Below are 27,922 nucleotides of genomic sequence, written 5' to 3'. Positions count from 1 at the left end.
AATTTTTAATTTTCTTATTTTTTTAAACTTTTTAAATTTTAATGGCCCTTAAAATTTCCAAAACCAAAGTCGGGTTTTTTTAAAAGTTTTTTGGGTAAACCAAAGGAAAATTTTATTTAAAAAAAACGGGTTTTTTATCAATTTACAAACACGTATTGGGGAAAAAAAATTTTTTTATGTTTTCCCTTTAGGCACAATACCCCTTTTTTTTTTAAGGGGGAAAATTAAGGAATTGAAATCCCCCCTTAAATTTTTTAATTGAATCCCCAAAAACCCCTGCTTTTCTGTTTAAAATTCATGGTATATTTTCAACTGGAATTTTTTTTCCCTAAAAAGTTTTCAAAATTTTTTTCACTTTAAAGGTTACCAAAAATTATATGGTAATTTCCCTTTAAAATTCCCCTTAAATTTAGAAAATTTTCCATTCTTTTTACCCCCTTTTTCAAAAAATTTTAAGGTAAAATTTTAATTTAAAAATTTTTGAAATTTAAAAAATTTTAATGGGTAAAATAAAAATTTTTGACCCAAAATTTTTGGGTATTTAAACAAAAATAATTTTACAGGAAAAGAACCTAAAAAATATATTTTTTCCTTTTAAAGGATTAAATGGGAAAGGTTTTAAAGCTTTTTAAAATTATCGGGCAATTTGGAAAAAATCAAGGCGGGAAAAAACGGCCAAAAATTTTTTCCCTTTAAAAAAAAATTGTTTCAAGGAAATTTAAAAGAAAGTAATTTTTTTGGTTTTAATTTTAACCCTTTGGAAAAAGGGTAAAAACAATTTTCATTTTTGTTTTTTTTCCAATATAATGAAGGGAAAAAATTATAAACACATTTTTTTTGGGGAAAAACCCCCTTAAATAAAAAAGCAAAAAAATTTTCTACCGCCCGTTTTTTAAACCAGGTTTTTTGGTTAAATTTTTGATAATTCCCCCAGTTGGTAACTTAGGTTTAAAGGGTAAAATTAAACCAAAAATTCAAAAATCCTTTAAAAAAAAGGGATTGAAACTTTTGTTCAAAATTTTTGCCGTTACCTAAGGGCCAACCGCTTTTAATGAAAAGGTTAATTTAAGGAAAATTTCCCCCTTTAGTTTGAAATTTTTAAAATTAAAACAAGCTTATTTTATAAAAACAAAATTTGGGATAATAAAAAAAGTGTCGGAAATTTAAATTTTGGGAATTAAAAACGAAAATTTAAAAAGGGGGAATTTTGGTTTGAATTTTTGGGCTAAATTTTTTAAATTGTTGTTTTAATAAAAATAAAAAATTTAAAAAGGTTAATAAAAAATTTATTAAAAAATTTTTATGAAAAATTTTTAAAAATTTTTAAAAATTTTTGCCTTTGTGAAACATAATTTGTTTTAGGTGCCCTTTGCCCCCTACCCATAAAAAAAAGAAAGTTTTGCAATTGTAGTCCAAAAGGGGGAAAAAAATTTTAAACAAAAATTAAAATTTTTTTTTAAAAATTTGGGAATTTTTCCAAAAAATTTTTAAAAAAATTAAAAAAAAAAAGAAATTTTAATGTTTTTTGGAAATTAAAAGCCCCAAATTTCTTAAAAAAAAAAATTTAAAATTTTTATTTTTAACCAACAAAGCCTTGTGTATTTAAACGCAAATCCCAATTCCCAATTATTAATGAACCTTTTAATTTAACTTTTTAAGGGAAAATTTTTAAAAATTGTAAAAAAGAAAGGGAACCCTTTAAATTTAAATAAAAATTTTTTTGCATACTTGGGGATTTTTTAAATTTTCTTGGGAAAAAAGGTTTTAAAGTTTCCCCAAAACCAAGGGGAAATTAAAAACCCCAATGGGATTTCAAAAACACCAATAAACCTAAAAAAAATACCTTATTGTTTGACCCAAAAATTTTTAGAAATTTTAAAATACCAAATTTTTTAAAGTAAAGAAGAAAAAAAACAGGGGGGTTTTTATTTTTGGGGAAATAGGGACTTTATAAACAAATTTTGGTTTTAAATTTTTTTAAGAAATTTCCAAAAAAATTAGTTTTAAACGGGTTTTTAAAAAGGGGTTTGGCCCAAAAAAATTTTGATAAATTTTTTTTTATGTAAAAAAATTTTTGGGTTTAATTTCAAATCAATTTCTTGCGGTGTTTTAAAAATTCCATTAAAAGCCCTTTTACCCTTGCCTTTAATCTGTTTAAATTTTATTTTAAAAATTAAATTCCCGTTTTTTTTAATTTGTAAAATTTTTTTCCCGGGGTTTAAAAGCCTGGGTTTGGATATATTTAGAAGAAACTGGTCAAAATTTATAAAAGGGAAAGCCAAAACTAAAATAAAAAAAACAGCAAAAACCCAAACCCTACACCGTGCCCCCAGAATTAGGATTAAATTTCTTCTTTTCCCTTAAAAAAAATTTTTCAAAATGTTTTTTTAAAAAAATTTTCCCTTAAAGGGGGTTTTCGATTCCAAAATACAAAATTTAAAAGTTTTTAAAATTTTTTGAGGCCAAAAATTTTTAAAACTTTTTTTATTTTTGTATTTTTTAAATTTCCCAGTTTTAGAAAAAGGGGGTTAAAACTTTTCGTCCCCTCAAATTTTCTTTTGGGAAATTTTTTTACTTTAAGGGAAACCCTTAAGGAAAGGGTTTTAAAAAAAAATTTTTTCAAAATAAAAATTGGGTTAATTTACTTATTTCATTCATTTTTTTTTTTAAATATGGGGAAAAAGTTTTTTAATTTCCCCAAGTGGCCTTCCCCAAACTATTTAAATAGCAAAAATTTTGTCAAATAATTCAACCTATTAAAAAGAAATTTTTTTTCTTTTTTTAAATTTTTAATTAAAGGGGGGAACCTTTTTTTAGGGCCTAACCCCGGCAAATTAAAAATTTTGAAGATTAAAAATTTTTCCTTTAACTTTTTCTTCTTTTTAAAAAGGAAAAACAAATATTTTTTTTTTGGGGGGTTAAATAAAAATAAAAAAACTAAACTAAAAAAAAAAAAAAACGGAAAGTTTTTAAAAATATTTTAAAAACCCTTTTTAAAAGAAAAATTTCAAAGATACAATTTTACCCCTTTTACGTTTTTTTGGCATTTTAATATTAAGGGCTAAAAAGTTTTTTTTAAATGCCCTTTACGAAACAGAAAAAATTTTGGGGGGAAAATTTGGGAATTTTAATTTCAAAAAATTTTTTTAAAGGGGAATAAATTTCGAATTTTAAAATAACTTTAAAAAAATTGAATTTTAACCCTTTAAATTTCCTTTTTTTTAAAAAGGGGTTTTAAATTAAAATTTGGGCGGCAAAAAATTTTTTTTAAAAAAATTTTTTTAATAAAAAAAGGGAAAAAAAAAATTTTTAAAAAAAAAACAGGAAAATTTTTCAAACCCCCAAATGAAAAAAAACCCTTTAAAAGAAAAATCAAAGGGGAAATTATTTTTTAAAGGTTTAAGGCGCAGTTTTTTTATGTTTAAAATGCCCCCAAAAGAAAAGGAAAATGGTAAATTGTAAAACTTCCGGCTTTAAAACCCAAACATAACAATGGGAAAAATTTTTTCCCCTGTTTCCTTGGGATTTTTTTCCGAAGTTTTTGGGAATTTAAAAAAACCCTTTTGAAAAGGAAAGATAAACAAATAAAAACCCCCACCAAATCCAAATTTTCCCGAAAAAAAGGGTTATGTTAAAACCAAATTATTGGACCACAAAAGTCGACATAATTTTATAATAAAAAATAATAAAAAAATCAACAAAAAATTAAAAAAAAAAATAGAAGAAAACAAAACCGCATATACATTTAATAAAATATTTTCTAAATCCACAACGAAATCTTAAAACCTATCATTCTATACAGAAAATTTATATTTTAGACAAAGCGTTCTCTAAATGAAATGTTTTTTTTCTGCGGCATAAATCTGTAATTGTCTACAAAATTTCTGGAACATAGTACAAATCATTGGTTTATAGATTTACAGAAGACATTGTAATACAGTGTATACACAATCACACGGATCATTAAGTATTTCTTCTGTCTATTTATGCTATTATGCGTAGTTTTGCAATAATAGTTTAGAGACTTTCTAAAAAACCTGAAAAGTGACATAGTTAAATCGCAATACAAGTGCGTTAACTGGAGTGCAAGTAAATTAGTTACAAGAACTTCAGTAACTGCACTGTCCCCTGATGGATAAAAGAAAACAAATTTCAAAACACTCAAATTTTTTTAAACACAGGCGGCTATGCTTACCTCGTACCAATAGATAACCCCGGGTTTTCTATATCCTTTCACAGTTGATGATAAATTGTATAAAACCATTCTCGGGCGGGAAAACCTAAAAGTAGTGGCCCTTTTGGTGACCATAAAGGACAGAGCCAACGTACACTTTCTTTGCATTACTTAAACCTGACTTTCACAACCACTGTTAAAACTTACTTTAATTTTATCTTGATATTCCGAAAACTGGAAAGTGGGCAGTTCCAAAAAATCGAAAGCGTAAATATCCAAACTTAAAATTTAGGGCAGGTTAAGCAAAGTCCGAATCGTAGTAAAAACTAAATATTATTATAGGAATTTGACAATTAAGCATTGTTTTAACCCAAAAAAGGAACATGTTCTCCATATTAGTCATGAATATTCCCTATAACCTAACTACCCCCTTTCTGCGAATCTTTCAAAAAAAAAAAAGATCAAAAAAATCGCAAAGTAAAGAGGTAAAGTTCAACCAAATAAATAATTAATTTCCCATTAACCATACCCTTAGTTAAGTAATAATCATTAATGTTTAAAAACATGTGTTTTGGTTTTGTCTAATTCAGATCTTCTCGGGCAAACAGTAAACTGCCTTACCCGTAGTCACCATATCAAGGGCTACTGGTGCTGTCAACACCCTTGCCCTGTGTTGCGTTTTTCCCTCAAACAATGATCATCTTGTTAACAAACTATTGTCCTTTGCAAACATTTCAATCAATAATTTCTTTCATGGTTGCGCCCCAGCAATTTTCAAGGCATTTATATACCAGAAAGCAATTCCCTTATGATAGTTGGGTAAGTGTCTGTTTATCTAAAGATTTTTCATTAATTACTTGTAATATTTTAGCTTCCATCATTTTTAAAGTTATCAAAGCATACAAACCTCTGAACAAGATATTATCATGGTTATAAGTTAAATCCTGTACATCAACACCTTATGTTATCCCATAGGCAGTGTTCTGTTTAGAATAAGTAATAAAATGTTAAGAATAAATTATCGCATATTTTATGTAAAGAAGGGCTTTTGTTCATATACATGTAGTTAAATAATTATTAAATATTTTTTTTATGTTTTTAGCAACCGTGACATTGTGCCGTACTTTTTTGTCGTCCCACCTCTTTTAGGTTGGGTCAAAGTATGTCTACACGCCTACTCACTCATTCTGTTTTGCCGATTGGGTGAATTACCAATCTTACGCTACTTTATGATTGGGTGTTGCTTTGGAAATACCCTTTGCTGTCATGACATTTTGCAACATATGTATTATACGATCAGTAAGAGAGAGCAGAAGGAAAGTCAAGACCACATACAGAGCTACGATCTCTTCGACTGTGAACAGTACGTATGACTGTGAACCCCCAAAGGACAACGATGGACAAAATGTGCATAATTCAAAGCAAAACACACCCTCTGTTACCGCTCAAACGGAAGTAGTATATAATAACAATAACACGACAATCAGTGACACAATTAAAGCAGATGATGAACATGTTGATATTCATTTAGAAATACCTAAATACGATGCTCAAAATACAGATCAAAAACAAAGTGATAAACGTCCATTACATGATGCTCTATCAGACGATTCGTCGAGCGAATCTAATTCCGCATTAATTAAACAACAAGGAAGGAATAGTCAACGACGAAATAAACTTTTTGAAGACGGAACTCAAAGTAAGGAAAAGGTGAAATCATTTCACCGACAAACAAATTCTGAATCAAACAGGAATCAAAATAATGTTGATAACAATTTATTACACCCCAGCTGGAAAAGAAAAAGTGTGTCTGAACTATCAAAAGAATCCGCATCAGCGATAGATTCAGGGACTGAAACGGACACTGAGAAAAAGTTTGCTGCAAACAAATCCAAGAATGATACTTCAGTTCAATTACGATCTCCAAAAAAGATCAGAAGACGAGAGGAGATACGGCTAGCGTTTTCGTTGATAATAGTTGTTGTCTTGTTTGTTATATGTTGGTTACCGTACTGCATAAGCATGCTGTTGTCCATATACATTCCTGATTTAGTCCCGAGAGAGTTTCATATGTTTACATTACTTATTGGGTACGCAAACAGTGGTTGTAACCCGGTAGTGTACGGACTTATGAATCAAAGATTTAAGGTTGGATTTAAACGATTGTTCTGCTTTTGGAAATCACATGTGTTCACATTGAGCAGTAGTAACTCATAATTGCTCTTCAACTTTGTAAGTTAGAATCCCGGTATGGACGTTGGATTCATTCATTTGAGAAAGCTATAGACCAAGTTGTTGGTTCTACTCGAATGCCCTTCCGTGCATTTATTAATACATGGGAAGGCTCATGTGGTCTACAAGTAGACCGGGAAAGTCGCCATATGACATATGATGTTTTGGTGCGAAAAGCCGAACAAAAGTGGTAACTCGTCAAACCATCCGAAATCACGTATGGTGTTTTGTATGTAGATAACAAACACTTTCTGCTGTTGGTTATCAGAAAGAGACAAATTGATGCCATGTGGATACGTTGAGCAGAGGACATTAAACAATATTTATTGTAAAGATGTGTTGCTCACTAAATTAAGGATTAAATTAACTGTTGTGATTGCTAAATAGTTCAGTGCATGTATTTTATTGTTAATAAGAAATGAAATGCTTTTATTACGCCACATGACCCCTAAATTATATTAATATTTTAGGGTAAAATGCACTTTACCGGGACGAGCAATTTTTGCGAGTGCGAAAAAAATGTTGAGGTCGTTCTAGGAAAAGCGGGGGTTCTGTCGGTCTATTGTTACTTAAAGGTAAAATGCATTTATTCCGATTTTATCATTCTTAATCAAAAGATTCCGAGAATAACAAGCATTTAATTTGTTTTCTTTTTGGATAAAAATTAGTATTTTGCTCAAAATAAGTATTGCAGCATCAACAAAACATATCGTCAAAAATATGGTATTACCGGAACGCATGACTTTCACAGTTTAGAGGAAAACAGAAAACAGTTTAGCCAATAAATAATCTATTAGCGAAAGTGGTATCTTTGCGAAATCTCCCCAAACGTTATCTTCTCTATATTTTCCGAATGATGACGTCCCTTGTGCATTAATATCATCAGAAATAGCTAATTATATCCCGTTAATTCTAATGACTTCATATATTTTCATTAAAAATTCCTGAATTAGTAATTTATAAAGCATTTTACTAAGATATATGGCACGGATAAGTTGCTTGACCTAGAACCGATTTAATTATTTAATTATCTGGTTGAATTCACCTGTTAGTGCCATTTATATGCGTCTTGGTCCTTTGATTTTTTTGTGTAGCTCGTTTGGCCGGAGCTGCATTGCTGCGCCATGTTTTTTGTTGATTTTTATAAAAAGTATAAGTAAGATTGTATATGCCGTAACAAAATCAAATTGCATACATGCACACTATATTTTAATATTTATATTTTGATAATCAATGATTTTACATTTCTATTCAAATTATTTTCGTACTTTTATAAATTGTTATTTATATTAAAAAATAAATTAAATACTGACGGATTGTTAACCATAGCCATATCGCATTTAAAACAGCTTGTCCTTAAATCACTATTTGAAAATATGAATTTATTTGCACATCTTATTTTAGCATGTCAGAATAGTAGTTCTATCCAATTAAGATTGAACGTCAGTTATCGAAGATGTCTAGGTTTTCTTGGAATCGATTTAAATTGCATAATAAACAATTTTGATGCCCAATTATAATATGTAAAAAAACAACGATTGTTTAATCATTGAAGCTACATTGAAGCACCTCTGATGACATTATTATAGGTATTTGATTCAATCCTGAAAGTTAATAAAATGTAATGGTTAAATGCTCAAATTAATGACCATGTATAAATGAAATAAGAAGTACTGAATCTTGTGTTGTTGTCTGTCTGTCTGAAGTGTGTGTGAATCTTTATAAAGAAAACAATGCCTAAACTTTTTGCTGTTGTTCTTTGCAAGCATAAACAAAACAAAGCGACAAATACAAACAGTTAAAATCTAAATCGCAACTTAAATGTATTTTATTTATGTCCTCATCTGTCATACATCGTTAAAGAGCGATTCAACTCTAGATACAGTTGGCAGTAAAACAATAGTTCACACGATTGAAGCATAAAGATTATTATTTTTAATTTAAGTAATTATTTACAAGACAATTTCCTGCAACATTTAATGCTGAGCAAAAAGTGAAAACTTAAGTGTCCCAAGTCACGTTTTTTACCGTCATCGTCTGCAACAAATGCAAGATTGTCATTCGTTACCTTTCCTTTTCTTTATGCTTGTTATGATAATTCCCGTACTACTTAACAGTAAGGTCAGCCTGAAATTTCATAGCGATAGCGAAATTCAACCAGCCTGGTATTTGCTGCTCTTGTTTCAAATCATTAAGCAGCTTTTCATCAATTATTTGTTCGTATAAATGATTCATTATAATAGTTAAATTTAGAAGTCGGGTGTCCTCTTTATTTAAGAACAGAACAGAACATATCTTTATTAACTCAAGTTACATACAATATAACACATGAGTATACATAACAGTAGTGAATATTTGTTAATTTAACACATGACATGGTTTTATTTAATAAATTTCTACACAGTACAATATTATTTTTGAGGTTTGTAAGAGGAAAATTAATAATTATCATGAGAGAATGAGAGATGAAAAAAGAAAAAAAAAACACAAACAAACAGCTACCGCCTGAAGGGGGGGGGGGTAGATACACACGCGCCATTATTACCTCGTGTTTTTGCTGAACCCTGTGCAAAATCACTCTTAGAAGTCGAATTCTTCAGCTGTTTTTCCATTTCTGTTTAGTCACTACCAAATTAAACAATATAAGCACCAATATATATGAATAAAGGTCCAAATAATCACTAGAATTGGAAAAATAACCGAGTTTTTCACCGAGCGAAATTTCACCGTGCTTCACTATCTCATGTCACGTGATAAGGAATGCTAATGGGCTCCAAAAGCCTGAAACATAAAAATAAATTTCTTACAGTAACACAGATCACCTGCAACACATATAACAGAATGATAGACAAAAAATGATTAAGAGACATCTAACAAAGATTATATTTTTGTGCGATAACTTACCCGATTTGAGTGAAAAAGCGTTGCAACGCTTTTACATTTTGGGTCATGTTTTCACAATCAAAACAATTACTCTGGAAAAGCTGAGTGAGAAAATAATCTGAAATTTCGCACACACATTATTGCATGGTCTTGACCTTTATCAAATGGATAGTTAATCTTGAAAAATTATTTCCAGCAGAAAAACCTCAGTGGAGTCCCAATGATTACAAGGAGATCCTACGCCAGAAATCATGACCATTCAGGACATAGTTATACGTTAATATTTGCATCAATTTTACCAAAAGTTATATCGATCGTTTTTTATCATGATAATGAGGCAAGAGTCCTTCATAAAATTTTCTGGAAGAACAGTTTAACATCTACCATTAGATTGATCTTTGACATACCTTACTTGGCATTTATTGACTATTAGCGTACATTCATCGTCTAAAATTAATATAGTGAATGTAATTATACCAGTGGCATCGGAAAGAAATCATTTACATTCCACGATAAAGTACTTTTTTATACATTTATTGTTAACTTGGCGGAAGGCGGAATAAATGTATTAATCAATTCTATGCTTTAACTTTTGTATCAATTCGATGAATTCGATTTATCAGCTTTATAGCTGAAATAAAAGCATTAATGAGTTCATACAATGCGGTAGTCCTGGGCTTGAAGTATCTATTCATCACTACCAGGTTGACCAATTATACCCAATTACACCTGTATCAAGATATAACCATATACATAGCTATGTATTAACAGTAATTGATTTCGACCTCCATTGTTAACACAATCATAATCACGTGTTAACCGCTTGTTAATCAATACATAATCGACATTCAGTCCTAAAGTTTGAAACAAATCAAATGTAATTAAAGATAACATAAGTAATAATATGTTGACCGTGGCAGAAAATAGATTATCGTTTTTTAAATGAATAACTTACATACTTAGTTTATATTGTTGAATTATTGTTTTGTTTTGAAAATGTTTCAGATAGGTATCCATCTTTTTTCTGTTCGTCTATATCGATAAATCCGCCAAGGACATGTATACGCATTGGAAAAGATAATCATAGCAATGTTTCCTTGCACACAACAAAATTCTAACAAGTTATTTTGTGTTTTGACATCAGATATATGATTTCCTAACTTTTTTTTAAATATTGCTCGTGTTCCTGATTTGTATATCATACAAAACGGATGAAAAGATGTGAAATGATGACTCTCAAGTGCTGCCTTTGCGCCTTTACGGGTTGATTAATCGTAATTGATGCGTTATAAGAAGTTTGGTCGTTTTTATAGAATTATAAATCGTTTTTCGACAATCAGTTCAAGAAAAAGAAAATCAACTTAATAATTGTAAAAAATAATTTTAATCATTTTCAAGCACCCGCAAGTCAAACTGGTTATTTACTAACAGTACTAAATCGGAACTATTCGTTTGTCAATTTTATACGATACAAATAAAACATGCAAAAATTTGAGAACATAGATAAACAGGAAAAGGTGATGCCTGCTGAACGCAGCTTCCAACACAATCCAGCAATATAGGACCAGTGGCAAGGAACCCAGCAGGATACTTAACAAAGACTTAACAAAGACTTAACAAAGACAGGACAGGGTTTGGACATTGTTGTTAACGCGGAGCTGTTCTGTTGTCAATTTCATATGATACAAATAAAACATGTACAAAATATGAGAACAAAGATAAACTAGAAAGCATATAAATATTGCGTATGAACCAACAATCTCGTCAGAACAAAATGCAAGAACAAGAAATTACTTAACAACTTAGCTCTTCTGTGCTATGAAAAAATAATAGTTGAATTCAATTTGCATGCCGTTAGAATAATAATGAAATGGAAAGCATATGAATAATACGTATGAATCAACAATATTTTCAGAACAAAATGCCAGTGCAAGAAATTACTTATCAAACTTAGCTCTTTTGTGCTATGAAAAAAAAACAGTTGAGGTCAATCTGCAGGCCGTTCCTATTTTATGACAAATCTATCATTTCCATGTCGACGAACAATTTGAACTATACTGATATAACTGGTTTTATATTGCACCTGGTCAAAAAGCCAATCATCAGCTGGAGCACTTGTAAACTTCACGCGATGGAACCTGAAATATACACGAATGTTATACAAAAATGTATTTCTTTCACCGTAGGCTATAAAAACACCACACGATTGTTACGTGCGAGTGATACGGCATTTGAACTGGAACACGAATAATTCCCAATGGTAACAACTGCCAGGATTTGCTTGTGCTCTGTAAAACAAAGAACAAGTGCAGTATATTATCGAACGTTGGAAAGGCGAAATGTAACAACTGAGAAAGTAAAATAGAGTAATTTTGTATGAAAAGGTTGGGTGTAATATTCAACACGGTCTTCGGCAAAGATTCTCACGTTTCTATTCATTTCCCGGCTGTCATATTATCATAGTATATCATTTTTCGGGCATTGTCGTTATATACCAATAAAGGGCCTCGTTGCATGATATATTATCAATTATACTGCAGAATATTTGAAATTTGATTGTGTAGGAAATATCATAATTTCCATATTTTGGCAACTAAAATTGTTATGGAAATGTTTGAAATTGTTTGTAATGAAAACGTCAAGCATCTAGTATTATTATTCGTTGTAGAAGTTGTCAACAAAGTTTTAAAGCAGAGATGAAAGCATATATTAGTTGACACAACACAGTAATCGTAATAAGTAATGCCTTCATTTATACCAGATTGACCATTATTGACCAGATACGCCGAGATAACAACAAAGCCGTCGTGCGTCTAGATCACATTATGACTTTATTATGACTTTATACGTGAAATTAACTATCAGTAATTAATTTGGACCCGCTTTGTTAAAAAACATTTACTACTTACTAGCCTGTTAATCAAGAAAGATTTTTCTATCCTCGATGGAACAAAATATATACTTTAAACATAAAAAAGAATAAAATTTACAAATAAGTATCAAATTGTAAACACATTAAATACATGTACCCTTATTTTATGAAAAGTTAAATATTTACAAAATGGATCAAGTAGATTGTTAAATTAATACCTAAATTAACGCTAAAGCATGTGTATTTTTATTAAAACATGATTATATAAAAATGCGAATGTATTGGAAAGCATATAAATACAATGAAAGGTTTTAGCCATCTAAATCTAAAAACAAAATACATTGAATGCGTTGAAAAAACATAGTCTGCGCATGCCCAGTTAAAACTGTGAAATGCCAAACGAGCGTTCGACATTAAAGGAATCAACATCTAATAAACACATCAAAAATCTGTCATTACTTACTTTAAATGATTGTAAGATGCTATTTTTGTTTTTTATTAAAATATTCAGTTTACAGACGAGGAGAGTCACGCAGTTGCCTGACATAATTCTGATGAATCTCGCGTGAATAGAGAACTCGAATTATTTTGTTCTCAGCTATATTAAAATGAAAAAAAAAACATGAGAATTGCTTTATGTTAAGGTGCAAAAACTTACAGCAAACTTACAACTCTTTATTAAAGTGTACATTGTATGTTTTCCTAAAAAAATACTTGCGTTTTGATAAACTCAACAAAAATCAAATCTAAAACAACATATACCATATACCTGTGTTTTGATAAACTAAATAAAAATCAAATCTTATGATCATTTTTGTTGTTGGATGTAGTTGCTTTAATTGCTTGAATAACTATTATCATATGTTTCCGTATTGCAGAGTTGTAGCTACCTGTATACATATATAATACCAGTACCATTCAAAAATGCACTCGACAACACGTTCTTTTTATTGATTTTATCCATTCATTTAGACATTATAAACATGAAAAATGCCATTAATTGCTTGTTCGATAATGTTGTTATACAACATAGGATATATACGGCTCTAGAATATTATATGATTAATCAATGTATTTCATAGTGAGCTTTATAAACGACTGAATTTAATACTATAATCTTTGAATTATACACTGAAACTTTAGCGGGGAGACTAATAGAAAGTTATTTTGTCTTGTTGACATCAGATATATAATTTCATAACTTTTTTTATATTTGTTTTGTTTCTGATTTGTATATCATACGAAACGGATGTAAAGATGTGAAATGATGACCCCTTAAGTGTTGATTCTTGTGTTCTTGTGAGGAGATTGATCTTCCTTTATTGAATTAAAAACCGTTTTCCGACAATTAGTTCATGAAAAAGAAAACCTACTCAATAATTTCAAAAGTAATTATAATCAAGTTCAAGCACCTGCAAGTCAAATTGGTTATGTTCTAACAGTATTAATGTGGGGCTATTCTCTTGTCAATTTTATATGATACAAATAAAACATGCAAAATTATGAGGACAAAGATTGACAAGAAAAGGTAATGTTTGCTGAACGCAGTCTCCAACACAATCCAGCAACATCGGACCACTGGCAAAGAACCCAGCAGGACACTTCACAAAGACAGGAGAGGGTTTGAACTCTGTTGTTAACGCTAAGCTGTTCTTTTGTCGATTTCATATGATACAAATAAAACATGTACACATATGAGAACAAAAATAAACTAGAAAGCATATGCATAATACGTATGACCAACAATATTTTCAGAAGAAAATGCCAGTACAAGAAATTACTTAACAACTTAGCTCTTCTGTGCTATGAAAAAAATAGTTGAATTTAATATGCAGGCCGTTCCTATTTTATGACAAATCTATCATTTCCATGTCGACGAATAATTTGAATTACATGTATATTGATATAACTGGTTTTATATTGAACCTGGTCAAAAAGCCAATCATCAGCTGGAGCACTTGTAAAGTTCACGCGATGGAACCTGAAATATACACGAATGTTATAAAAATTGTATTTCTTTCACCGTAGGCTACAAAAACACCACACGATTGTTATGTGCGTGTGATACGGCATTTGAACTGGAACACGAAGACTTCCCAATGGTTTAAAACTGCCAGGATTTTCTTGTCCTCTGTAAAACAAAGGACAAGTGCAGTATATTATCGAACGCTAGAAAGGCGAAATGTAACAACTGAGAAAGTGAAATAGAGTGATTTTTTATGATTAGGTTGGGTTAAATGTTCAACACGGTCTTCGGTAAAGTTTCTGCCGTTTCTGTCATATCATCATAGTATATCATGTTTCGGGCATTGTCGTTATATAGCAATTAAGGGCCTCGTTGCATGATGTATTATCAATAATACTGCAGTATATTTGAAATTTGGTCACGTAAGAAAAATCATAATTTCCATATTTTGGCAACTAAAATTGTTATGGTAATGTTTGAAATTGTTTGTAATGAAAACGTCAAGCATCTAGTATAATTATTTGTTGTAGCAGTTGTCACCATAGTAATACCTAAATTAACGCTTAAGCATGAGTAATTTTATTAAAGCATAATTATATAAACAAACAAAATGCGAATGTACTGGAAAGCATATAAATACAATCAAAGGTTGAGCCATTTAAATTTAAAAAATAAACAGCATCGAATGTGTTGAAAACATACTCTGCGCATGCCCAGTTTATACTGCCAAACGAGCGTTCTACAGTAATGTAACCAACATCTAATAAACACATCAAAGATCTGTCATTACTTACTTTTGATGATTGTAAGGTGCTATTTTTTGCTCCATAAAAAAGATCAGTTTACAGAAGAGAAGTGTCACGCAGTTGCCTGACATAGTTCTGATGAATCTTGCGTGAATAGAAAACTCGAATTATTTTGTTCTCGGCTATATTAAAAAAGAACCCACGAGAATGGCCTTTACTTAAGGTGTAAAAACTTACAGAAAACTTACAACTCATTATATATTATTAAGTATACAATATATATGTCTCCAAAAACATATACCTATGTATTCACAATATTCATAAACTTAATAAAAACAAATCTTACGATCACTTTAGGTGTTGGATGTAGTTGCTTAAATTGTTATAACTATTATCATATATTTCCGTATTGCGGAGTTGAAGCTACCTGTTTGTAATACGAGTAACATTCAAAAAAGCACTCTACAACACGTTATTTTTTTATTGATTTAATCCATTTATTTAGACATTATAAACATAAACAATATCATTAATTGCTTGTTCTAATAATGTTGTTATAATATAAGATATATACGGCGCTAGAATATTATATGCTTAATCAATGTATTTCATAGTGACTGGATTAAATACTATAATCTTTGAATTATACACTGAAACTTTAGCGAGCAAGGAGACTAATAAAATTGCAAAGCGGGGACACAGAGCAAAGGTGAGTCAACATAACAAATACTGCACTTTATAACTAATGGCGTGTAATTTCATGTATTCCGGAATGACCATTGACACTAAATTACACAAGGGAACAATAATTAGATACTAAATCTATTACGCTACATTGACTTAAACATGATAAAAAAAATTGATTATTTACTATCAGTAATGAATTTACACCTGCAATGTGAAAGATTGATTAAAATCTATTTTATCTATTTAAATTCAATATCAAACCTTTTTTGGTTTGTTTTTTTCTAATTGTATTAAAAGGAATCTTGACTCTAAATTATATTTGCGAAAATCAATTACAGGTTTAATTATTGTACTAATATACACAATACATTTAAAACTTTAGGGTTTTATGCAACAAATTTCAGTGTTAGGAGGTTATTTGAGTGTTGCACTTTTCCATTATTCCAAGTTTTCAATTTCATGTAATTTTGTTATTTTTGTTGCTTCCAAGAGATTTCCCCTTTTCCATACGGATGGCGTTTTCGTGGAGAGAAAAGTTATTAGGTATCACTTTGCAATGATTTCAACAGTGTATATAACATATTATAATGATTTTTTTGCATTGATATCATTAATAATCCACATTTAGTTTGTAGCAACACAGATAAATGTATAAGGAGAAAAAACATGCATGAAGGAATCTTCTTACTTTATTCATGATTATATATATACTGGAATCTTATCAGTTTTATAACAGAGACAAAGGTGAATAATACTTCAAAGCATAGACGCTCATTGGCACCCATTTTTATCACACAACTTCACAATGCACTGCGCACAATGCGTTTAAACACTGAACTTATATAAAAAAAACCCCATAAATGTTTATGTTGAATTACGGATATGCAAAAAAAAAATCAAGAATAGTATAGTAAACATCACAACAAAGGAGTGTTCGCGAAAAATCAAAGTCATGATGCTTGTGTTAATTAACACTTGAACGACCATTTACACTCAATTGCACCGGGTGGACGACAATAAACTTGTACGTTTAGAACGCGTTATGGCATTGAACATGGAAGTTGACTATCAGTTATTGATATAAAACTACGAGGGCAGAGGATAGTTACTAGTTTATTGTATTTAAATCAATAATGAATTGACTTTCTGCTCTCATACTGACGAGATAAAGTGACATTTACACTTGTATATCAAAGAGCAAATTTTATGATTTTAATCTTTTAATACAACATGTTTGCTCACCAGCAAACATTACTGACTATGAAGGTAAAGAGTGTAAAGATTTATAACTCTCCTATTCTTTTTATTGTATTCCACATAGTTTCCTATTTTGCTTTTGGCGGTAACAAATAAACATTTGTCAAAGAGCATCACAGAACAACTGCTTCTTGTCATCCTTGTATTTATAATCAAAGACAAAGCAGACCCTGTCATGTACCTCTTGTAATTGGACAGGTAACTAAAAGTCATACATATTTGTGCTTGTCTTCCACAGAAGTAAAAGTAATAAAAACAGTTCAGGTAATGACTCTAAGAGGCAGCGGATGTAACTGGCTAAATGAGTATTAATGTTCGGTTTATTTATACAAGATGCCCTGTCGAAACCATATGAGCCTTAATATCTGCGCACTGCCCGTCCAATGTAGTACTCTGTATGCAGCATTTTTTTATCTTTTAGCTTACCTGTACTTCGGTCGATGGTTGAGAGGAGACAACAAATAATCCAAGGAATCGTTGTTTCATACATGTCATACATGTCATACATAACGACTCTTGTTTGCAGCACCCTCACATAAAAGCTTGAACAAGCAAATGTCATTAAGAACAAATAGTCTCAATTATTCGCGACATGAAACATAACAACTTAGCAACAATTCTTAACAATGGGCATACTTGCTCCAAACTTAACAAATACAATCGTCATATAAGCTAACCTTAAGGTATCTGTTATATACGGAAAGGAGTCAAGCTCTCCCCACCTTCCTTTGACTAAAGCCATTCTTCAATGAAAAGGTAAAACAAAATAAAATGGTATGTTCGATATCATTTGCTGAATCATATTATGTATTGTCACGTAATTTATATATTTCACCGCTTTGGGAATTTTCATTGATTTACAAAACTGAACCAGTAAAGTGATAAAAGGAATCATAACTATTTTGCTAAAGTGTGATGAAAAATTCATCTGAAAAAAAAACTGGAATGAATGCTCTTAAATGTCTGCTATGCTTACATAAACATCTGTCAGGTACCATATCGATTCTCAAAACCTTAGCAGTCCGTCAATTCCTTCTCCATGATGCAAATAACGACCCCAATGACCTCGCGTGCATCAAATTAGTAAATATTTCAAAATAGATTTATATATTCATTCAGTATCAATCAGTAAATTACTATATTCAAAATAAATAGGCCGATATTTTGCAAATTATAATCTTTAAGGTCATGGATGGTGATCATTTTGTTGTCAGATGATTAGAAGCGGAAATATACCTTTTTTATAACCTATTTTACACGGGTTTTAGGTTATCCTGCGCAGGAATTAACCATGAATACCTTGATTTCTAGTAGACTTTTACGACGCACCAATAATTTGGTTTTTATTTGGTTTATACAAATTTATTTTAGTTCGATTTGTTGGAAGCTATAAGCTTAATGAAACACTCTCGAATCCGTTCTTGGAACCAACCAGTACTAAGCAATGAATGAAAAGTTTCTTGCTCAAGGAAATAACGGCTTGCCCCAGACAGGGTTTGAACCCACGCCAGGTTTTTATTTGATATGAAATCTTCAATGTTATTATCTTAAAAACGATTTTAACAAGACGGATTGGTTACTAATTATCATTGATAATTTTATAACTGATTAGATAAAAACGTTATTTAAATGTTAATATCACCATAAGTTGAGAAACGAATTTTTGGTAGGTGTAAGATATATTACAAAATAAGATCCTGTATTTAATGTTCTATTATCAAAATGCAATGACGTTAAACACACATATTGACTCAGTAGTTAACTTATTAAATGTCATGCAGTTATGAAATATTCGTATATTAATGCCGTCAAACGATCCTGAATGTATTCTTCTCTTTTTCAAAAGCATAATTTTACCTAATACATTGTATCGTTGCCTTCTGACAACATGCCTAATTACATTCTAATCTGTAATGTTATACATACTCTTTTGTTTCCTTTTGACTATTCGTCATTCATCCTTATTGGAAATACAAAAAATGTTACATAACAGTATCTGTATAAATGGAATTGTTGCTATTTAATATTGCATTGACTAGCAATATTCTTATACAACAATTTTTTTTTAAACAATATTTACAAATCATCAATTTACATGATTAAGCAGAACTTTTGCATATTTCCCTAACTAACGCAGAAGCAAATGGTAGGGAATGATTAAGCATAAATGTATGTTTAAAGTGAATAAGTCTACAATGGGCACATTTTCCATTATTTAAATAGTAAATTAACGTACATTCATCGTTTAAAATTAATATCGTGAATGTAATTATACTTGTGGCATCGGAGAGAAATCATTTACATTCCACGATAAAGTACTTTACTTAAACATTGATCGTTAACTTGCGGAAGGCGGAATGAATGTATGAATCAATTATGTGCTTTAACTTTTGTATCAATTCGATGAATTCGATTTATCAGCTTCATAGGTGAAATAAAAGCATTAATGAGTTCATAAAACGCGGTAGTCCTGGGCTTGAAGTATCTATTCATTAACACCAGAGCGACCAATTATACTCAATTACACCTGTATCAAGATATAACCATAAACATAGCTATGTATTAACAGTAATTGATTTCGACCTCCATTGTTAACACAATCATAATCACATGTTAACCGCTTGTTAATCAATACATAATCGACATTCTGTCCTAAAGTTTGAAACAAATCATCGTTGAAGATATAGGCTCTAAAATCAATCTTTTTGCTGACGATACAAGTTTACATATTATTGTTGACAACCCTGCTTCTGCTGCTGAAACACTTCAATCTGATATAGACAAGAAATCAGCTTGGGCTGAAAAATGGCTAGTTACTTTCAATCCATCGAAGTCTGAATCTATGGTTATCTCTCGTAAAAGAAATAAACCCTTTCACTCTTCACTTCTAATGCATAACCAACAAATAACAACTGTAAACAGTCACAAACATCTTGGCATCCACCTTTCAGACGATTGCTCGTGGCATTGTCACATTAACTATATTACCGAACGAGCCTGGAAGAGGATACACATCATGAGGAAATTGAAGTTTCAACTTGACCGTAGATCTCTTGAAGTGATATATTTAACTTTCATCCGACCGCTTTTGGAATACGCCGATGTTGTCTATCTAAACTGCACACAATATGAGAAACTTGAGCTTGACAAAATTCAAAATGAAGCGTCTCGTATTGTGTGCGGTGCTACAAAACTTGTATCATTAGACAAACTCCATAGTGAAGTTCCTTGGGAATCCTTAGAATCTCGAAGAAATAATCATATGCTTATCTTACTTTATAAAATGAAAAATGGCTTAACACCAGATTACTTGTGTTCTTTACTTCCTGCTACTGTAGGCGAAAATTCAAGGTACAATCTACGCAATGCTACAAATATTCAGACTATTCGAACACGAACTACTCTTTATCAAAATGCTTTTCTTCCAACTGCTCTGAATAAATGGAACGCCCTTCCAACTGAAGTGCAAAATTTACGCTCACTGTTTGCTTTCAAATCCCATTTGAGACGAAGCAGCTCTAGTTGTCCGATTTATTTCTATGAAGGCGATAGAAAATGGCAGATCTTTCATGCTCGACTTCGTACTGAATGTAGTTCACTAAATCAGCATCTATTTAAGAAAAATATTTCTCCATCTCCACTTTGTCAGTGTGGCATAGTGGAAAGTAATTACCACTTTTTCTTTGAATGTCATCGCTATGCTGACAGCAGGGCCTCTTTTCTTAACACTATATCTACTATTTGTTCAGCAACTCTCCAAAAGTTATTAAATGGAGACCCAAACATTAGTGATGATGCAAACAAAAGACTGTTTGAAGCCGTTCATACATACATCCGAGAAAGCAGGAGATTCTCTTAAGCATATTCACATCAGCTCAAATCAATAAATACTTCCCATCTAAATCGCCGAACTATCCGAATCATCCACATTTAATTTATTTCTTCTTCTTTTCTATTTTGCTGAAAGTTTCTTACTTCATTTCTTTCTATCTTAATTTACGTTATTTCTCTTTAATTTTATATAACAAATGATGCAGTCTTGTATTCTCATTCATTTTTTGTATTAATTTTTGCTTTACATTATAACTAAATGTTAGAAACAATTTTGACTTTAACTTCTTAAAAACAATGTAAAATCAGATATATTTCAAGCAAATCACATATACTGTCATACCGTATTTTATGCATTGTAAATCTATAAGGAGAAGGCCTTTATAAGCTCAGCTTTCGGACCCAATCCTTTTTCAGCATATTATGTTTGTATTGTGTACATTATTGTCTGTATATATATTGTGAATTTGTTCGAAATAAACTATGTTTAAACTAAACTAAACAAATCAAATGTAATTAAAGATAACATAAGTAATAACTTGCCATAAAAAGCAGCAAAATGAAAACAAATTGATGTTTTGACTTCCATAAAAATACTAAAAACACAATAATCATAGTAAATGCAAAATAAGCAAAGGGTTGGTATTATCTATATGGCAAGTGAGTAACTTTAAGGAAACTGTATTATGGACAAAAATATATTAAATTTTTTTTTTCTTCAGTTTTTTAATTTTTTTTAGTTTATTGGGCCATTAAAGTCCTTACAAGTACATGATTTATAAGTGTATGGTAAACAGGAAAGATTTATATCACTGTGGGTTTTAATTCTTATCAATTTACAATACACTGTATGTTTTGAGATAAGATAAAATAATTTATCTGCGTGCCTTCCTCTTACGCACATTTATATCACAATTTTTTAAGGCAATTAGGAAATTGAAATTCGGGCCTTAATCTGAACCGTACATATATATTCTCCTTTAAAGGAATTACACGAAAGTTTAACAGCCTAAAATTATTTAATTTAAAAATCTTGGAAAAAAATCAAGCGGAGCACTTGAAACGGAAAAATCTGTAAACTTAGGATAAAATTGAAATATACCAAGAATTAAATTGAAAGTCAATATTTTGTGCGATTCTGAGCCCATTTTGAGCAAAGCCGTTGCAAAAACGATTTTCATGTTTGTGGTTTTTTTGCCCAATATCAATGATTATGTGAGAGAATAGTCTATAAATCTACACTTAAGTTATTGACCCAGACCTACACTAAATAGTTAGCAATGAAAAATATCTCCCGTCCCGTCATGTCTAAACAGCTTAGTTGATTCCCTTTGATAATTTCAACAGCATGTGTGTTTTAAGGCTTGTCAGGTGTAAGGGGTAATTAATTATCTAAATCAAAATTTACTTTAAAAGGGATTGTACTGTTGTTTCGTATTTGCAGCTACGTAAGTGCCACATCGTCTTAATCTTGAATCAAGCTGAGATTTTAATGCGAAATTCGCACCGCCTACGCTTGACCGTTTGATTCACAACGCTTGACCGTTTGACTTACACGGACTTATCTTAGTATGAATACATGAATTTCGTCGAAATGTCAACACGCTTTTTGTAATATAAACGTCATTTTATAACTATTGAAGTTGTTAAAGTAATATAATTATGTCTAATATGTTAATAAATTTGTTTTTTTTTATTAAAAACTTATAATTGAAGTATTAAAAAATATTGATGCGATTATATGCATATTATCATTTTATATATATATTTGCATTGCATTGCATTGAAACATATTTTCCGTATTTTCACTGGTGTCTTGCCGGGCTACAAATTCAGCCGATACAAAACAATGAGGGAAGTCTTTCGCATTGTAAGGTCAAAAACGAGAAAATGTGTATAATTAACAGAAAAGTCAAGATTTTTTTTCTATAAATGCGGAATGTACATGTATTTTCATCTCGTGGTATTTAAAAAAAAAAGCCAGTTATGAATATGGTATATTTCAGAGAAATATTTCTCGTCACTTATAAATTTACAAATATATATTTTGAAATAAATGTGTATCTCTTTGAAATAAAAGTATCATTTTTAAGATACTTGTATACTATACGCTCATTATTCTTCTGAAAATGAGTCACGTTTTCACCAACCAGTTGAATCAAACTGCAATAGATTTTTCACAGCATTTCAATCAAAACCTTGAGAAGAGATCCTGGGTTTGATTTGAATTGACCAGCTCAATTTTGTTAGCACATATAAAATTTCACCAATAAAGTCACAAGAAAGACAGTGGGGGTGATATTTTGAACTTATTGTATAAACGGAATTAATGTTTTTATTGATAAGAAATTCTAATTATGATTAATTGGATATTTGAAGGATTGGCAGAAGTGATAAATTAATATGTAAAATAAGTTTATTTCACAAATCAGACGGTCTTGCTGATGTTAAATTCGCACTTATGGCACTGTGACACCCTCTTGTTCTGTTGTAATTAGTGTTTATTTGTGTCTATATCATTCCGTTTTCATGTTAACTTTGTATATTGTCCGTTGGTATATGTACCTGCTGCTTTTGGATATAATGAGAGGCAACCATGTGGTTCGTCATGAATAAATTGCAAAGCCAAAACTAAAATAGACAAAACCTACACCTGTTTCACACCCTGGTAGTCAAATTTGATTAATTTCTGTTCTTGCCTTTCTATCTTTTATCTATGCCATTTAAAAATCGTTTATACCTGTTGATATTTTGATAAATTTACTGATTCCGATGTGACAAATTATGATTAATTCGAGAACCACAAATAAACACATTTAGATGATTGTTTCGTACCCATGTCAGTGTCACGCTCTCTTAGAACAAGCGTTCAATTAGGCTTTTCGTCGCCTTCATGGGGTTTGCTTCGTGGCATAACTTACGCTTATATGCAAGACTCGCTTAAGCTCTGTGAAGGTTTAATCCTAGTTTAATATGCAAAATATGATAAATATGGTTTATATCTATGTATATTCATTTACATGTATATCTGTTTATTTCCGTGCCTTAGAACAATTTTCTTTCTTAAAACGGAATATCAATTCAATTATTGTGGTTAACAATAGCTGACTTTTATTATAAGTATTTCCGATCAGATCGCATCCATTCAGTTATGCAAAGAATTTAATTTTCTTAATGTTATCTTAAAAGTAGAATTTTGTTATTTTCATGGCGGTTACGCAATGACATTAACAGAAGAATATGATTCAAATTTCTTATATTATATCTATGTTTTAGTTAAACAGAATATATGCATGTGTTGGGTCAAATATCATACCATACTATACTACAAGTAAGTTAAGATTATCTTAATATAATTTATGAATGAATATTGTTGCTAAAATGAGGATAATTTATCCCATTCTTTCCAACAGTCATTCCGGAGAAAGCAATGTCACATATTTAAGGGCTAAGACAGTTTTTTTTTTTAAATGTACCTGTTCACAGGATATACGGAACTTAAAATGGGTGATAACTGGAAGTCATCAATAAATATTGAATGTAACATTTTATCCTTTAAATCATTGTGTATACGTAAACTGCGAAATACTTTTTTAATGAAAAATAAATAAATAAATGAAACTAATAAGAAAAAAAACAAGTTGAAGCATTTACAAACTCGATAGTGAATAATAAACACTTATAGAAAGACAACAATCAAAGAGAAAAGTTTGTATCGTTTTATCGTTTAAGGCGACAAAGTTTGTTTTGAGTGATATCAAATAGATTCCTTGCAATGTATTGGATTAATGTAAATTTTGTAACCGGTTCTGCTTTAAACCAACAGTGAACAATGATATTTTTTTCACCTGTGTGTTTGTTATTAGTTTTCTGCATGATTTAGGAATTTACTTATGGTAAATTACGGACAGATAAACAAATAAATAGCATTCTCAGATTGCACAGAGTTTAGTCCGCAGAGTTATGTTCAGAAAGCCAAATTATTGGACGACACAAGGTCGACCATAATCATAATTAAAAAGATAATAATAAAAAAATCAACAAAAATTAAAAAAAATAGAAGAAGAACAAAACCGCAAAACCGCAATACATTTATAAGAATATTTTCTAAATCCACTACGAAATCTGTAAAACCTATCATTCTATACAGAATTTATATATTTTAGACAAAGCGTTCTTAAATGAAATGTTTTTTTCTGCGGCATATCGTATTGTCTACAAATTTCTGAAACATAGTACAATCATTGGTTATAGATTTACAGAAGACATTGTGTGTATAACAATCAACACCGGATCATTAAGTATTTCTATGTCTATTTATGCTATATGCGTAGTTTTGCATCATAGTTTAGAGACTTTTCTACCGAAAATGTGACATAGTTAAATCGCATACACAGTGCGTTAACTGGAGTGCAAGTATTAGTTACAAGAACTTCAGTAACCGCACTGTCCCCTATGATACAAAAGAGAAACAACATCTCAAAACACTCAGCAATGTTATTTATACACAGGGGCTATGCTTACTCGTACAAATCAGATACCCTCGTGTTTCGATGCTCTTTCTATCCCATGTTTGAGTGATAACATTTGTTAACCATCCTTCGGCTGAAAACTAAAGTGAATGGCCTTTGTGACCAGTAAAGGACTAGGCCAACCTACACTTTCTTGCATTCTAACCTGACTTTACACTGTTAACTGACTTTTAATATTTTTCTTGATATTCCGAAACTGATAATGTGCAGTTCCAAAAATCGAAGCCGAACATATGCACTTATGAAATTCAGCAGGTTAAGCAAAGTCGATAATCGTATAAAACTATATTATCTAAAATTTAGATAAATTCTAGCATTGTCTTAACGGAAGAAAGGACATGTCTCCATAGTTCAGTCATGAATATTCTCCTATAACTAACTACCCCTTCTGCGAATCTTTCAAAAATCAAGAAAATCGCAAAGTAAGAGGACTAAACAGTTCATGTCCAAGTACATCATGTATTTCATTAACCTACCCTTAGTTAACGTAATAATATCATTATGCATTAACAGTGTGTTTGTTTGTTCTAATTTCAGATCTTCTCGTGGCAACAGTAAACATGCCTCTTACCGTAGTCACCATCATCAAGGGCTACTGGATGCTGTCTAACACCGCCTGTGTTGCTGTTGGTTTCCTCAACATGCTCACTCTTGTAACAAGCGTATTGTCCCTTTGCAACATTTCAATCAATAGATTCTTCATGGTGTGTCGCCCCAGCAAGTTCAAGGACATTTATACTACCAGAAATGCAATTCTTATGATAGTTGGTAAGTGTCTGGTCGTTATCTAAAGATTATTTTCATGTAATGTACTTGTATATTTTAGCTTCTCATGCAGTTTTAAGTTATCAAAGCATTATCAACTCTGAACAGATATTATTATGGGTATAGGTTAAATCTTGTACATCAACACCTCATGTTATCCTATAGGCAGTGTTCTGTTTAGAATAAGTAATAAGATGTTAAGAATAAATTATCGGCATATTTTATGTAAAGAAGTCTTTTGTTCATATACATGTAGTTTATAATTATCAAATATTTTTTATGTTTTTAGCAACCGTGACATGTGCCGTACTTTTGTCGTCCCCGCCTCTTTTAGGTTGGTCAGAGTATGTTTACACGCCTACTCACTCATTCTGTTTTGCCGATTGGGTGAATTACCAATCTTACGCCTACTTTATGATTGGGTGTTGCTTTGGAATACCTTTTGCTGTCATGACATTTTGCAACATATGTATTATACGATCAGTAAGAGAAAGCAGAAGGAAAGTCAAGACCACATACAGAGCTACGATCTCTTCGACTGTGAACAGTACGTATGACTGTGAACCCCCAAAGGACAACGATGGACAAAATGTGAACAATTCAAAGCAAAACACACCCTCTGTTACCGCTCAAACGGAAGTAGTATATAATAACAATAACACGACAATCAGTGACACAATAAATGCGGATGATGAACATGTTGATATTCATTTAGAAATACCTAAATACGATGCTCAAAATACAGATCAAAAACAAAGTGATAAACGTCCATTACATGATGCTCTATCAGACGATTCGTCGAGCGAATCAAATTCCGCATTAATTAAACAACAAGGAAGGAATAGTCAACGACGAAATAAACTATTTGAAGACGGAACTCAAAGTAAGGAAAAGGTGAAATCATTTCACCGACAAACAAATTCTGAATCAAACAGGAATCAAAATAATGTTGATAACAATTTATTACATCCCAGCTGGAAAAGAAAAAGTGTGTCTGAACTCTCAAAAGAATCCGCATCAGCGATAGATTCAGGGACTGAAACGGATACTGAGAAAAAGTTTGCGGCAAACAAATCCAAGAATGATACTTCAGTTCAATTACGATCTCCAAAAAAGATCAGAAGACGAGAGGAGATACGGCTAGCGTTTTCGTTGATAATAGTTGTTGTCTTGTTTGTTATATGTTGGTTACCGTACTGCATTAGCATGCTGTTGTCCATATACATTCCTGATTTAGTCCCGAGAGAGTTTCATATGTTTACATTACTTATTGGGTACGCAAACAGTGGTTGTAACCCGGTAGTGTACGGACTTATGAATCAAAGATTTAAGGTTGGATTTAAACGATTGTTCTGCTTTTGGAAATCACATGTGTTCACATTGAGCAGTAGTAACTCATAATTGCTCTTCAACTTTGTAAGTTTGAATCCCGCTATGGATGTTGGATTCTTTCATGTGAGAAAGCTATCGACCAAGTTGTTGGTTCTACTCGAATGCCCTTCCGTGTATTAATTATGTCTCCCCCACCTCGGGGGGAGACATATTGTTTTTGCCCTGTCCGTCCGTCAGTCCGTCCGTCCGTCAGTCCGTCCGTCCGTCAGTCCGTCCGTCCGTCAGTCCGTCCGTCCATTCTTCGTTTCCGGACGATAACTAGAGTTCCTTTTGACCTACAGCCCTCAAACTTCATAGGATGATTGGTCTTATAGAGCTGATGATCCCTATTGTTTTTGGGGTCAGTAGGTCAAAGGTCAAGGTCACACTGACCGTTGGTCAATTTCTCGTTTCCGGATGATAACTAGAGTTCCTTTTGACCTACAACCCTCAAACTTCATAGGATGATTGGTCTTATAGAGCTGATGATCCCTATTGTTTTTGGGGTCAGTAGTTCAAAGGTCAAGGTCACAGTGACCGTTGGTCAATTTCTCGTTTCCGGATGATAACTAGAGTTCCTTTTGACCTACAGCCCTCAAACTTCAT

At 31.2% G+C, this 27,922-nt stretch overlaps 2 protein-coding genes across 6 annotated transcripts in view; both read left to right on the top strand.

Moving 5' to 3' along the window:
* The window catches only part of LOC132746667 (alpha-2Da adrenergic receptor-like), an 87,965-nt gene extending 60,511 nt beyond the window's left edge, over positions 1 to 27,454 (top strand). For all 5 annotated transcript variants that reach the window (XM_060735887.1, XM_060735891.1, XM_060735890.1 and 2 more), the window contains exons 2-3: positions 25,718 to 25,948; positions 26,235 to 27,454. In XM_060735887.1, coding sequence (XP_060591870.1) covers positions 25,718 to 25,948; positions 26,235 to 27,346 — 1,343 coding nt within the window. In that variant the 3' untranslated portion in view covers positions 27,347 to 27,454. The remainder of the gene's footprint in view (positions 1 to 25,717; positions 25,949 to 26,234) is intronic.
* Positions 5,347 to 8,084, top strand: LOC132746669 (alpha-2C adrenergic receptor-like). The gene has a single exon (XM_060735893.1). The coding sequence runs from the start codon at positions 5,441 to 5,443 to the stop codon at positions 6,389 to 6,391; it is 951 nt and encodes a 316-aa protein (XP_060591876.1). The 5' UTR covers positions 5,347 to 5,440; the 3' UTR covers positions 6,392 to 8,084.
* Positions 27,455 to 27,922: the final 468 nt, after the last annotated feature.

This window comes from Ruditapes philippinarum, unplaced genomic scaffold (assembly GCF_026571515.1).
Source record: "Ruditapes philippinarum isolate M1 unplaced genomic scaffold, ASM2657151v2 ctg3688_1_1_1_1, whole genome shotgun sequence".
Lineage (NCBI taxonomy): Eukaryota > Metazoa > Mollusca > Bivalvia > Venerida > Veneridae > Ruditapes > Ruditapes philippinarum.
This window is presented reverse-complemented; position numbering and strand designations above follow the sequence as displayed.

Coding starts and splice junctions, on each gene's coding strand:
- LOC132746669 (XM_060735893.1), top strand. CDS start 5,441: ATGACATTTTGCAACATATGTATTATACGATCAGTAAGAGAGAGCAGA.